The following is a 16,094-nucleotide window of genomic DNA, read 5'->3' on the forward strand; positions in this document are numbered from 1 at the left end:
AAATAACAATTTCTCAAAAAATAAAATTTAATTTAGTAAACTTGTCTTGTGCTCTATATTTTTAGCACTGTCTGCAATAATCCACCATAAATCCCTGAGCGGAGACATTTTTTGATCATGTTCTAAGAACCCCCCAGCCCTCCCTCCCAGAGTTGGTCAGTTACTAAATCCAGCCTGTAGTGAAAAATGTCAGGGACATTAGTTATTAAAAATCCATGCATTTTATGACCCACACCCAATTATTAAGGATACTTGGAAAGTGAGTCACAGGAGGTGCCTCTATTTTGCATTCAGTGAACCTATTAAGAACCAAATGTTGAAAAGGAAGAACAATTAACAATTAAAAACACAGACATTGTTAAGACTAGGAAAACCTCATAAGTCAATAACTATTTAAATAAATAAAAATGTTAAGACACTGAATTTATCTTTATAGCCTTATATTAAATTCTTTTTTTTCTGTTGTTTCCAATGCATTAGAAGATGAAATGTACACTTCATCCCACTATTTTGGTTTGACCATAGGTTTGCTGTTGTTAAATGTTAAATATCATTCTCAATACACAGTGATCTAGGTTCAATTAACTTTTGGCCCTTGAGTGAAATATTCACAAAATAACACATACATTTATAGGAGGGCCTTCTTATTAATGCGATCAAAAAATCTCTCTCACTACAATTGTCTTTTTCACAGAGACTAATACCATAAGACTACCACCATACTTTCTTTTCCCATTGTATTCAGACACAAAAACACAACATACAAAATATGGAAAATAAACATAATGTGATGTAATTGCATGTCCAGCTTCCTTTTAGTGGAAACATTGATCATATATACACTGAGTATAGAAAGGAATGGGGAAAAAGCTAATTTTCAGTTGCCATGAACTGGCTTGATGAGTCAAGCCTTTTGTTGTTGTTGTCATTATGTTATGGTGGAATAATAAATAAATAAATATGGGGGGTATATTATAGCTAATTTTCTCTATAAAGAAGTAGATAATGGATTGATGTTTTCATTTGACTACAAGCCAATAAGCAAATGTTCCGTTTCCCTCTACCTCATTTATAGCATTCTCCCCGTGAAATGATCATTGGAGTGGTTAAGAACAGGTAATGAAATTAAATATCAATTTGCTAGTGAAAAAATAGTTTTCAACTGGGAAAAGCAATTGGCAGAAGACCTAGACTCAACCAGGCGAATACTACTCTATTACAGTTTAAAAATAAGTCATTCTTGACATCTTCCAGGACGAGAAAAATAAGATAAAAGTAATTCCTTGAAATTTTTCTCTATACTGCTGTTTAGGGTACCTGTTAGAAACTCTCTGCAAAACACAGAAGCCCAGACAGCCATCGACGTGCAGTCCAGTGTGCAGATGTGACGTTTTAACGGAAGTCACCTGGAAGCCCCAATAGCTTTCCTTTTGTCTGATCACTATCAATTAGCTATGGAAACTGGAATGCTTAACAGCTTCCCGGTCCGTTTGCATTCTGGAAGCCCCTACATTTTATTAAAAAGGTAACTTCCAAAGGAATCATGCCATGAATTCTACTGAGAAGTTTGGTGGAAAGTACTGCCAACATTAAAATAATAGTAATTAGAAAAAATGTCTGCCTGACACATCTAAGCCCTTTCCAGCTCCTCCTACAGCAACTATGTCAAGGGTGGGCTGGCTCTCCCATTCACATTCTTTCCAGAACATGAAAAAAGCTATTCAGAAGAGGGGAGCTTGTGACATTCAAATTCTTGGATTTGGGGCTTCCATGGATACATAACTGCAGATTCTGACAGACCCAGACACAAAATGAACATTAAAACATTAGTTTCCTAAGCTTCAGAAGTTGATAAGCAGGTGGTCCCAAAGAGAGAAGACAGCAGCATAAGGACAACCTCGGCTCACTGGGCATGCACACTAAACTCTCCTCACTCTGGATGAACACTTCACCTTGAGTTTCCTGTGGCTGACTGGACACTCTGACTTCCTCTCACAGTGGTTATGGAACAATAGAATTTTAAACATAGTTTCCCCAAATGAACAAAATCCATAATTTAGATTACCCATCTCCCACCCTCACCCTCCCTTTGGAGAATGCCAAAAGATCCGGTTTTAAGTGCTGTGGTTTCCAGAGTCTAATGGGTAACAATTATAGCCTCCAGGAGGTCTCCAATATCCCCACCCCCTTTTTTGGTGTTAATGGCTGTGCCAACATCAAACTGGATTCTCCCAGAAAGTAGTAGAAACCACAATGGCCTCTGCCCTGGGTCTTGCAGTCCAAAATGAGCTTCTTATTACAGAACGACTGGGAAGGTTTGTGTGTTACTGAAGTCCCCTTTAAACCAGGAACCCATGTATCAGGTCTTGGAGGTCTTCAAGCCTTGCTTTTCCATGATGTTCCACAGTTTGCGGAGGTTGGACTGTGTGATGATGTCGTCCGGCTTAAGCTGCAGAGCCCGAAGGTAGTTGGCTTCAGCCTTCTGCAGTCTGCCATTGAGGTGCAGAATAGCGCCCAAGTTCATGAGAGCGGCTGGGTACTGCAACAAGAGACTGGATGTTAGATCACAGAGAGGCCATTTCAAGGTTTCCTTCATAGAAGACAAAGAAAAAAATCTTCATCCACATTTGCATGTGATTTATGTCACGAGGCAGGGGGTGGGAGTAATTTAGTAAGTGATACAAGTAGACGAAGATAACTGGAGATAAATAATTAATAATAATAATAATAGTTTTCATACAGCTGTTGTGTACTTTGTGTGTTAAGTAGGAAAAGTAGTTAGGAAGTCAATTTTTGTTCTTTTTTTCTCCTCTGAGAAAGAATAGGTAAAATAAAGTCTTAGCAATTTTGCCTGTACTTCTTAGAAAAATAAAAGATTTAAAATGATACATTTTCAGACAGAAATTATTAAGCTTTATTATAAACACTAACACAAAAAATAAATGAAAATTGGGGCTGGGACTATGGCCTAGTGGCAAGAGTGCTTGCCTCCTACACATGAAGCTCTCGGTTTGATTCCCCAGCACCACATATATGGAAAACGGCCAGAAGAGGCGCTGTGGCTCAGGTGGCAGAGTGCTATCTTTGAGCGGGAAGAAGCCAGGGAAGGTGCTCAGGCTCTGAGTCCAAGACCCAGGACTGGCCAAAAATAAAAAATAAAATAAAAAATAATAAATAAATAGATAGATAGATAGATAGATAGATAGATAGATAAATAAATGAAAAATAACAAATCTATGTCCACATGTCGACTGATAACTATCTTTTAACCTCTTTCCTGGGGTCGCACGTACAAAACCTTAAAAACAAAAATCTACAAAGGATCACTGAATTTCCATCGCTAGCTAATTGTTTTACCAAGATAAAGTGCTTATTTTTACTTATTTGTTTGTTTATTTATTTATTTTGCCAGTCCTGGGGCTTGAACTCAGGGCCTGGGCACTGTTATTGGCTTCTTTGTGCTCAAGAATGGCACTCTACCACTTGAGCCACAGTACCACTTCTGGCTTTTTCTGTTTAAGTGGTACTGGGGAAAAAAAAAAACCCAGGACTTCATGCATGCTAGGCAAGCACTCTACTACTAGGCCATATTCCTAGCACTAAAATATTTATTAAGGCACTGTAGTTTAAAAACATCAGTGATGAATATTCACTATGTAGAAAAATAAATATTATCAAAATTAGCACGTAACCTATATTAGAAAAGTTCTATATTAATTCCTAAAATATATTTCACTAACTCTCAGAATTTGTTTTATATATATGTATATATATAAAACTGCAATACAAAAATTATCCTGTGAAAAGTTTTTGAAAGGTATTCTAAAAATTATGAGTTTGTAGCATTACTCTTTTCCAAGGGTTTCCATTAGCAAATTCTCAGACATTAGCTGATTAAAGGACATCCAAAAGCAAAAACTAAACACTTTAATTTCTAAGCACAAATAAATGCTGGTCTGTTCTTCTCCTGTCCCTGGATTAAGATTCTGTTTAATAGATAATATTTTGCTAATATTTTGGCAATCACATAAAATGCATATTTCAAATATCTGACAAAGTACAACAGTGTTTATGCTATGATTATGCTTGTATTTTACAGGTAATATCAATTATTAATTGTCTTTCATCTCTGTGGGAAAGCTGAAAACAATCTCAGTTATTTATATGATTTCTTATTTTCAAAGTGCCTGGACTTTTTAGTTGAATTCACCTGACTCCATCTTTTACTGTAAATCAATCATTTTTGAATCAAAACAATGCTGAAGAGAGGGTGAAATAGCTCAGAGTAAACTAAGGAATAAACATGATCAGATTTGGATTTTTAAGAGAACCAGATTTAAGTTTTTGTTCACTCTGTGACCTTGGTCAAGTCCCCTAACATATCTGTACTCATTCCTTGGTTTGTGAAATACTAAAATAACATCAACTTTTTTGTATGCTGCTACAACGCTATTTAAAAATGAAAAGAAAAAGAAAAAAACTCAATACATGGAGCACATAAGGACAAAGTTCAAAGTGACTTCACAGTCAGTCATTTTTCTCAGCCTCCTTTTATTTGAAGTTTAGCATATATAACTTGGCAATTTTTATCTTCCTGTATAGCCTTTATAATTTAAGTTTCAATGTCTGTATCATGTCTCTACATGTATGCCAAATTTCTCCTGAATTCTAAGTTTCTAAGGTTTTCAAATTTCCCTACATTGTTTTCCTTTTATTCCTCCCCCTCCACCCCCGCCAATAATGTGGCTAATATAAACTATTCCTGATCTTCCAAAATCTTTTGGTCAGAATGACTCCATATCAATGAAAATACAGATGGTCAATTTCTAATTTTAAACACCAATCCAAATAAACGCAGCTCTAAATTACATGGGCAGCGAAAAACACCACATTGGAAACTGAAAATAACACCACCTACTTCATCTTCCTAAAAGAAGTATGTTATCACACCACCAGTATTATCTTGAGTTCCTTGATGCCTGAATACGCTTCTGAATTATGACCCCTCATACTGCTTGGCACAACTACCAATAAACAGCTACTAAACTGACAGTGAAGTGTGTTCACAGCCTGAATTACTACAGATGCTAAGGAAGATAAAATGTTCAGGCTTCCTGCCACCCTAAGTTGAAAGAGAGGAAATAGGGCAAAGAGAACCACGGCTGGAAACCATTTCTAACTAACCAGAAATAGAAGAAGCCCAGCGATGGGGCTGAGAGAAAACAGATGGCTCTGTGGGATTGATTTCCTCAGTCATTTTGTTACCAATGTGCCTGGACCTAGATTGTCTGCACCTATAGTTGCAATGCAAAGGGATTATTAAAAACACTCCAATGTTTGGGATTTAGGTGGCCCAGGTTCAGTTATCAGCTCTACCGCAAAGAAGTGAACATTTGAACAAGCTGAGGACATCAATTTCTTCTACAAGTGAGATAACAAGAAGTACTGGTTATCTAGGATTATGGTGGAGAGTATGAGAACAAAAACATAACAACATTCTGCTTTTCTCCTTTCTCATCATCTCAATAGTACAAAGCAGAACAGTGCTGAATTGGATGTGGAGGATTTGGGATTTAATTATTTTTAACTCAGCTCTATCTTTAGTGCTTTCCTGACCATTTTTAGGTGAAGCCTGTAAGAGACAGATTGGTGAAATATACCAAACAAACCACATAAATAATCTCCATTTTTTTTCTAAACTGCAGCTTGAGGTTCTGCTTTCATTGGGAATTATCTTCCTGCCAGTAAATGATGAACAGAAATTTAGTATTTTAATATTATTCTCAGAAGACACAATTAGGAACTTAAACCTATTCTGATGAATGATGTCTGAATGCTAATTTCAATGGTATTTTTATAATATTTCAGTTTTGCATTAACAAACTAGCATGCTATTTATTAGATAAAAATAAACATACATTTATTTTACAAGGCTAATGTAGGATAACAGATCCTAAGGAAATTCACATATGCTCATATATTATTGTCCCTGAGGAATACATATATAAACTAGAAACATGTATATTTACAATCATCATTCCATCTGGGTGCTGGTGTTTCATGCCTGCATTCCTAGCTACCAAGGAGGCTAAGATCTAAGTATCACAGTTCGAAGTCATCCTAGGTAGGAATGTCCATGAGACTCTTACCTCCAATTAACACCAAACAGCCAGAAAGTGAAGCTATGGTGCAATACTAGTTTTAAGCAGAAAAACTCAGGGACATCATCTAGGACTTAAGTTCAAGGACCAGCACAAAAATAAAACAAAATGAGATAAAAGAAAATAAAAACATCATTTTAGCCACGTTCTGGTAACTCATATCTGTCTTTAATCATAACTACTCAGGAGGCTGAGATTTGAGGATCAAGGTTCTAAGCCAGGCTGAGCAGGAAAGTCCATGAGACAATTATCTCCAATTAAACACCAAAAAGCTGGAAATGGAAATGTAGCTGAAATGATAGGAGTGCCAGACTTGAATGAGAAAAGCCAAGTGAGAATGCAAGGCCCTGGTTTCAAGCCTCAGTATTGATATACAATTGGTGTACACACACACATCTCACATATATATATGCATACATACATACGTGTATATATATAAACGCCACTATATTTTAAGCAATTATAAATGGAAGGTTAAGTTATAACATTTTTGTTTGTATGTAAATGTCATCTTAATAGGAGTATTTATTATTTTTAAAAACTACAAAAATATTCATTACATACACCTAAAACATCACTGTGACTGCTAAAATGGGACATAAGTTAACAGGTATCACCACTCTCAGTAAGGAGCCTCTTTGGAAATTCCAACAGTCACTTTGACATAAACAGCCTCAACTATTAATAGGCTATCTTTCATAATGTATGCTGTTTTATCTCTTCAAAAGCAGGGCCTTTGTGTTTTTAAGCATGACATGGCCCCTCCTTAGTGGAGGCTCTGTGGCTTTACAGATTCTCACTGGACCCAACACCTCCCGGTCTCCTAGCCTTGCAAGGCAAACTGGAGTTCAGAACACTGGTATCACTAGCGTATTTCATAGAAATGCAGAATCTCAGGCTTGAATCAGAATGTAAATTTTAACAAGATCCCCAGGTGCTTTTTGTATGCTCATTAAAATTTGAGAAGGCCAGTTGTCCAGGTCATTTGTAGATCAAAGATTGTATCATTTTACAGCTTTTATTTCCTATAAGACGTAGTCTCTAGAACAAAGTACACTAAGATCAAGTATCTATCCCCTCATAAAGTTGAATTCTTCCCTTGGTTATGCAATTATTTAAGAGAGTGAATGTTCAAATGAAATTTTATAAAGAGAGCTGTAAGTGATTAAATGTTGGAGGACAGAAAAAGAGCATACAGAAATAAAGAATCTGCTGAAGATTTTCTAAACAGATGGAAGGATTACCTAGCTTTCTAATGGCACACAAACATTTCAGGTGATTGCTTATGTACTGGTGAGCATCCTTGCTCTCTGCCAGCTCTCAGTTGGGCTGAAGAAAAGAAATCCAATAATAATAACTGACTACTCTCCCAAACATTGTCTCTTATTGAAAACGGTTGAGGAAATTTTCAACATGTTAACTGAAGCAGCCCTACAGCCCAGGAACAAATGGCTCTAGGCACTCTACAAGTGACACCACCCACTACTTCACAGATGAGAAAGGACAACCAGACCTTTCTTGTTTCCTTGAAGAGGGCATGACAGATGCTTTGCATCAAATGAATGGCAACCTCAGAGTCAGCCAATGACATCTTTCTCAAAGTCTGTAGGGAATCTGGCCTTGTAATTTCACTGTGATCTTCAGCTTATTTCTCCACCACTGGAACAAAGACATAAAACTAAAAGAGTGGATTTCTGGAGTAGGGTATAACAAGGGCAAGAGCGCCGAGGTCTTATTCTACTCCAAGGCCCTTGAGGCTCCCCATCAAACCAAATGACCAAATAGAGTATCCTGAATATGCAAGACTGGAATACTCAGTAATTTTTCTGGCCTTAGCCTACCATTGTAGGCTTGGAAAGAAGTGTACAGAAGAAGAAGGATGGTACTATATGAGGATTTACAGCTGGGAGTTCACGTGTGTACATGAACATGATTAGAATGCTGAGCTTTGGAAAGTACACTCAGGAGGAAAAAAATGGGACTCTGCAAAGATGCTCTAATCTGGCAGGACCTCTAATTAGAAGGTAAACCATGAAATAGTTGGGCTATTTACTTCACTAGACCCCCATGGTCATGAAGGAAAATCAACAGGCTAGAGAATTTATGAAAAAAATGAAACCAGCAATAACTGACCAATATTTTTACTTCTTAATTTCTAATATATTTTAACTATTGATTTCTGAAGGGTATACTCATACTGCTAGAATTATCTATAGAGTTGTATATTCTTGGTATATAAACTATGTAACTTAAAAAGAATGAAGTCTGCCTGATTTAGTAATTACTGAATTTATATACTGTACATATTGGGGCTATCTCTGAAATACTTACCTACTATTTTCCTTCTAAATATAATTTGCAAACAAATGAGTCTGCACACTCTGAAGTTTTAAATAGATTCCCACTCTCACTCCTTTGAAATAGCTACCAAATAATTTAATGAAGTCTGTACACTGCCACCCAAGTGTATTCAGTTAATATTGCTTACCCGATTAAATTTGCTGGAGCAGTAACTATTCCATGGTGCTTAAAAATTAATGGGATAGGCATTCAGGAAACATATTAATGGAAAGTTCACTGATGAGTAGATTTTTTTTAATATTCATTGGTGCTTTATATATGGCAGATATATAATAAATAATATTGCATTTAAATCTTTAAAAGAGGTAGTTAGGGCATATGAAGGAAGTACAACATGAACTGAGATAATATTAGACTCTGAGTTTCCATATATGAGATGTCATATCTACTCTGATTCACTAGCATGGCTGATGTTCTACAGTAAACATGGAATCCTGAATAAGCCAACCGTCATTCCTTACGTCTCCCCTCTACACATATACACATTACCTCCAATTGTCAAATCTTTTTCACTTTAGCTTAAAATCACTTTTTAATCTTTCCTCTTGTGAGTTAGGAATGTAGCTTAGCAGTAGAATACTTGGCTAACACTCATAAGGCCCATAGATTTTTTTTTTTTGCCAGGCCTGGGCTTGGACTCAGGGCCTGAGCACTGTCCCTGGCTTCTTTTTGCTCAAGGCTAGCACTCTGCCACTTGAGCCACAGCGCCACTTCTGGCCATTTTCTATATATGTGGTGCTGGGGAATCGAACCCAGGGCTTCATGTATAGGAGGCAAGCACTCTTGCCACTAGGCCATATTCCCAGCCCAGGCCCATAGATTTGATCCCCAGCACCACAGCAAAAACATTAAACATTTAATTATCTCTTGCTCTTTTTTTTCACCTTGGCTTGATCTCTAGGCACTTTTACTTTGATTCTTAAATACAATTATTATGACAGGAAAAAAAAAAAACTTGGTAAGTATGTAGCTTAATGGAATGATGAGTGGGGAACAGAGCAAATGAACAAAGAAACACAGGAGTGAAGCCTTATACAACTGTTTTTGTTGTTGTTGTTTTGTTTTGATGCTGTTGAGGATACAAGCTATGGCCTTCAGCATGCTACTTAAGCACTCCAGCAATAAAACTTAGCCCTTGGCTTTATTGAAACAGGGTTTGTACTAGGTATCTAAAACGGGTGTTTAACTTGTAATCTTCCTGCTTCATCCTTCTGACTGCTGGGATTCCAGGCATGTACCCGTGGCCTGACCATTGCTGTTTTTTGTTTTTTTGTAATTATCATATTTTAGACATATGGAATTCTAAGGAAATATAACATTGTATCCTTGCTTAATAGATAAAACCTTATAAATATAATTGACGGCTCCAAATATCTCACTGTTTTATTCCTGCCCACCTCCAGTAGAAAACCACTATCTTGAAGTTGTTTATCATGATAGTGAAGATTGTACACTTCTATGTTTTATATACCCATAATAAATGCAAATCTTATTTGTAAGTTTTGTACATTTGTCTGCCATCATCCATCATGGCATTCCATTCTGCCAACTTGAACTGAAAAATGAATTTTGTCTTTCAGATAGTTTCATCTTGATACCTGTTTCGTTTTCTTACAGGAATTCCATTGAATGGTTACTTTCTTTTGGTGATGCAATTCAGGAATGGAATTACTCACTGCAGAAGCAGAAGATCTTTGACAGGTCTTCCTGAACAGCCTTTCAGAGTGTATAAATGAACTAACACTAATATGTATGAGGGGTCGCTTTATTCCTGGTCCTTAACATCTGGTATAACCTAAATCCTTTTATGTGTGATAAAGTTGAAATATTGTGTCTTATTCTGCCCTTAGTTTTCCCCCCTGATTACTAAATAAGTTAGTAACATTTTCATAAATTTATCAGTGTTTTTTATTTTGAATTATTTTAAATTTTTTTTTAGTTTCATACGTTATGCCATGGGTACATTTCTTGTACTATTTGTTACCTCTCCCTCATCCTCAGTGTTTTTTTTTTTTTAATATTTACCATCAATGAGCTATCTACTTTAACATTTAAACAGAATAAGTTTGCAAGAACTTTCACCAACATGACAGTTAAGAAGACAGAGCCTCTACTTCTTTAAACAGGACTGCCTGTCCTGATGTTTCCCAAATCTGAAAACCAGATAACTACTGTGTTATTTTTGCTTTTTTCTCTATTTTTGTTGGGCGAGTGGGGATAGAGATAGAAGGTGTGAATGCAGAGATTTAGACAGAGCCTTATTATGTTGCTTAGGTTGGCCTTGAACTTACAATCCTCCTAGTTCAGCCTCTAAAGTGCTAGAATTAGAGGCATGTCTAGCTATCATTGTTTCTGAAAAGAAATATCTGCTATCATCAAATGGAAAATCCTTGATAAAAGTTCACTTTGATTGAAGGAGTGAGTGATGATAGAAATCTAGGCAGCCACAAAATAAGCTCCAGACAGAAGTAGCAGGATTCACATGAAGTTATTTCAAATGAATGTATGCTATATAGAGTCAGTCTGTAACTATGTAACATCCTGGACTACTGTATATGAGAGGACCAAGTACCCTCTACAGAGCCTACATTCAGACTTAAATTTTCTTACAGTCCCCCATCTTTACCTAGATTCTTTGTGCTAAAGCTTTCTTCTCTGTTTCTTTTGCAAGGACTAGAAAATCATTTGACGTGATCTATCTGCTTCATGTCTTTCCTCTCTTTAACACTCTAGCATCATGTAAATTTAGTATCTTGTCCTAGTCCTCAATTCTATCACCCTCCTGATTCTGCTTGCCTTCCATTTTTCCTTGACTCCAATCTAAACATCTGACATTCTAACACAAATATTTCATCCTGTAAAAAAGAATCAGGAACCTTCGGACTTCCGGAGTACTTTAAAGACTATCTGAGTCACATACAGCTTCTATTTCTGTCACTTCCTCTTTTGAGCATTCATTCCTGTCCTAGACAGCTCTTCTAACAATGTCCTTTGCCCATTCGTTCTCTCTTTGTCAAACTACTCTTTTAAAAAAAGAAAGAAATCTCAATTCATTGCTTACTTCTCAGTTCCTATTGTCCTGTCTGCATACGTTAATCACAACATTTACCACAATGAATTATAGTTACTTGATATACTTATCTGTCTTCTTTGCTGGAGGGAGAGAAATACCTTGATTTTATTTTGTGTTTATACTGCAGATGGCAGGCAATGTCATTTATAAAAGCTCTCAATGAATGCTTGCCAAATAAAAGAAGACAATTTTGTGTAGTGACATTGAAATTACTGACTCAACAGTGGGAAATTCGATTAGCAATCTCAGTGTAATATAGCAAATGTTTGTTGAATACCTAGTACATGTCAAGGTTTCTGATAGTCACCGGATAAGTAGTGATGGAAAAGTATATTGTCATATATATGTGGTTTCAACTTGCTTTTTCTGAACAGTTGGCATTTATTATTAGGAGATATACATTTTACAAGGAAGCTGTAAGACTGAGTGTTAAAGGAAAGGAGACAAGGTATTTTTGTATGGAGATCAGGCTGTGTCATAAGAGAGATTATCACATTGCTACAGGTTCCTTGTATTTCCAGAATGAGGATAGTTTATAAACTTTTGAAATTGGTGAGTGGCTTCAATTTTTTTAAAGCATTTTTAGAAGAGTGATGAGAGCAGAGGCCAATAGGGAGACTGGTCCTGATATGCGAAGGTTTGAATTACAACTAGTTTGGACATTATGCTGTGAATAAGGGGATCCATGATGTTAACCCTTCAGTGACCAAACCACCTGGGGAAAAATTCTCTATTACATATGGTATATTAAGGCAGACAAATGTAGAGAGGAATGGTAGGCGAATTTAGTCATGATATTCAATGCACATATGTGAAAATGGATCCAGGTAAATTGACCATATAGATAGGGTTGAAAGAGATGGGATGAAATTGATCGAGATGCATTGTACTCATACACTGACAGGTTGAAGTAAGACCTCTGTGAACAATTAATTTTAAAAACTAAAATGTACATGTAAATGAAATAAAATTGGAATATGAGTACAATCTTACAAATGTCGAAATTATGATGAAACAAAAACAACAGGCAATGCAACATTTCTTATTTAGAAATTATAGTTCTGTGTAGTCATATTTTGACTATAGTAATAGCAGGAATAATGCATCTCAGGGAAAGCTTTTTCAAATTGTTGACGGAGCAAGGAGAAACAACACAGAAATTCTAGCAATGGCAAAGCAAATTCTGACAGATAATCCAAATGATTCATTTTGATGCTCAGTTTCAACGCAGTATTTGTGGTTTTGGAATTGCTTTGAGTAAAACAAAACAGATATAGATGACAAGTAAGACACATGCCTGTATTAAGGGAGTCATTTCAATTTGTCAGTGACACATTTTATTCTATGCACTCTGTCCTATCCTCCTACACAGCCCCATCCCAGAGGGTTCGTGATACAAGAATGCTCATTTAACTTTTATGATGTTACAATGTGGAGTGCTATTCATTTCTACAGCAATCAAAACGCCAACAGCTGTGGTGTGAGGATTAGCACCCAGTGATTGTAACAGAATAATGTCTGAGGTGGAGGTTACTTTTAGCACACTTTAAAGTGCAACTCCTAAATTAAGAAGATATCTTCAGAAATTACATTTCGCTGAAGACAATTCTATTTCCAAGCTGGATTTCCTGATGTCCAGGGACATCTTTGTTGGCATACAGGTGGAAAACTTAGATTCCAGGGTATCTAAGTTTTAGTCACAGCTTTTACAAAATGCAATCAGCACTTTGTTTGAACTGGAGTAAGAAGAATATCTGATGACTTAAAGTACATGCAGAAAACAAAAGGAATGAAAATAAATAGAACTTTAAAAACTTTGAAAAGAACATACATATTACAGGCAAGTGTTATTCATATATCCCAAACACAAAGGATTGTCTGCCCTTGCTAACCTAGACTACAAAATTCCATGGACTCTTCTTTTCCTTTGCTTTGAATCAAATTCTTTGCCTGTTGCTATTCTAAGTGGAGACACATAATTCACTGTACACTTTATTCATTATTTTTTGGCATTAAGAGGAAGAAAGAAGATGTGTATGCTTTCTCAATTATAATCATATTATACAGAAGAGTTTCCAGCCATACAGGCTGTCAAGTGTGAGTATGAAAGCATGAATTTGAATATACTCTAATAAACTGACTGCTCAAACCAAAGAGCTGAAGCAAGTCCCAAGAATAATCATGCTGTTATTAAATCACATATTCAGATATATGCTAGAAATTGCTATTTATACCTAAAATATTTGAGAATGCAATTGTCGCAAATGAAAAAAGGTTAAAAAGTCAATTTTCTTGGCCTTTTTCTATATAAATCCATCATGCATCTTCCTGTCTGTATAGAGGCATATGTACCATACTAACATATGCCAGCCCTTAAATACAACAGATGTCACAACAATAAATTTGGGGAGACTATTTTGAGCCTATATATTTCACTTCTTTAATTTAATCCTATGTTTTCAATAAACAAATTTGATTTGATGGCAGCCAACTGAGAGATTTTAGTTTGTGTACTGTGAAAATGTCAGATTTGTTTCTGAATAGAACTTTGCATTTTAACATAAATGAGCATGGGGAAGCCTCAGAACAATGGATTAAACTGAAGTTTAGGTTAGGCACACACATTCTAAAGGATTTTCACTTTCTGTGGCTCCTTTAGGTGATTTAACAGCACTGGAGTTCACAGTTCTTGGAATCTGGTAGCTGGAGATCACAGTACCAGCACAAATTCATGGTAAGGATCTACTTCCTTGTTATAGGTCCTATCCTTACATGGCCCCCTGTGGTATATACATACAAAGACATGCACTATCTCCTCTCTTGTCAGCATTGGTATTTGACCTCACAATCTTGTGCTCACTAGGGAGGCACTCTATTACTTTATCCACATCTTCAGCCCTTTTAACATTCATTATTTCTGAGATAAGGTCTCTAATTCTCCTATATTTGTTTCCCATGTAGGTAGGGATAAACAGATAGGTATCACCATGCCCGGCTCATTAGTTGACATAAGAGGATCAGAAATCTTTGTTTTTAATCAGGGAAGGCCATTAACCATGTACCTCCTGGTTGCTGCCTCCACCTTCTGAGTAGCTAAGATTATACATGTGAGCCTGGCACTCCTCTTTTTATAAGGGTTTTACTCTTATTAGGAGGGTCCTCTCCTTATGATCTAGTCTCACTCTAATGATTGACAAATGGCACCACTTCCATGGTTTTTCGATTAAGGTTTCAACACAGATGTATTTTGGAAAGACACGCACCCAATCCATAATAGATACGCAAGACAATATTTCTTTCTGTCACAAAGCAGGTATGATTCATGGTATGAGCACAGAGTATTAATACAGGGAGGTTACAGGTTGATTCAGAGCTTGGGAGTCCAACAGGACCTTAAGATCCAACAATGGCCCCACTTTTGCAGCAATATGATAAAATGTATTTCACTGAGCAAATTCACCACAGCCTTCATGCACACAGTGAGTGGAAAGTATTTGAGCACCCTGAGTCTGGATGATCAGATCACACATAACAGGTTGGAGCAAAGCAATTCCTCTAGAAAGTATCAATCCATCTGGGACTAACAATAAAATATAAACACTGTGTAATTCATGGCATTCTATTCATACAATTAGAAGGCCAAGATTTTGTTGAAACACGCTTCGAAAAATAATGATGCAAGGGTCTTTACACATCATTTAAGAAACTGTTCCATCAGGCAGGACACACCAGCCAAGGTGAAGCTAAGAGGATGTTCAAGCCACTACACTTGTCAAGGAGTCACACCTGCTAAGAATGGAGAAATAAATAAAAGTGGCTATGTTTCTGTATTCATGGTACATCAAAGAATGTTCCATGACAAAATGTTTGCCATTCACACAGGATTGGCTCACATATCACTCAGAAGATCCCTTTCCCTCCTTAGAACATTCTGCTGTTAATTCTTAAAAAACGTTAATATCTGAAATGACCACAGCCAGACAGCACCAGTCCTCTCCTAAAACATAAAGCATGTACAGTCAGCTCATTCATGTATGTTAAAGAAGATTTATGACTTTTTTTCTGAGTGGTAGTTTGAGAGTTATATAACAGAATTTGCCTTGTTTTTTATCAGTCTCTTTACTAATACCACATTCCTTCCTTGGTTCTGAAAACAACATAACCTTATCCTTGTGCCTTCTTTTTTGTTCAAGTTTGTTAATACAACAACAACAAAAGGCAACAAGCAAGCAATCATTTAGCTGTCAATAAGATAATGAAGCATGCACAGAGCAAATACTACCATCAAACACATGTATTGGGTACCTGTTCAGTCATAGTTTAAAGTGACAATCTAAAACTTGAAAAGGAAGTTAGGAAAAAATAAATAATTCCAAACTCAATGAATAGTCCAACTTTTATTTCTTTTACAAATCTTTAATACTGAGTTGGGATTTGGTGATTATATGGTGAATGGCAAGTATGGTTTGAGAATCAAGTGGCAATGTATTTCACCTATG

At 36.3% G+C, this 16,094-nt stretch overlaps 1 protein-coding gene across 2 annotated transcripts in view; it reads right to left on the reverse strand.

The window, feature by feature from the left end:
• Positions 1 to 465: 465 nt before the first annotated feature.
• The window catches only part of Tmtc2 (transmembrane O-mannosyltransferase targeting cadherins 2), a 336,895-nt gene continuing 321,266 nt past the window's right edge, over positions 466 to 16,094 (reverse strand). For both annotated transcript variants that reach the window (XM_048358667.1, XM_048358672.1), the window contains exon 12: positions 466 to 2,539. In XM_048358667.1, the coding sequence (XP_048214624.1) occupies positions 2,360 to 2,539 (180 nt within the window). In that variant the 3' untranslated portion in view covers positions 466 to 2,359. The remainder of the gene's footprint in view (positions 2,540 to 16,094) is intronic.

The sequence above is a fragment of the Perognathus longimembris genome, chromosome 1 (genome assembly GCF_023159225.1).
Source record: "Perognathus longimembris pacificus isolate PPM17 chromosome 1, ASM2315922v1, whole genome shotgun sequence".
NCBI lineage: Eukaryota > Metazoa > Chordata > Mammalia > Rodentia > Heteromyidae > Perognathus > Perognathus longimembris.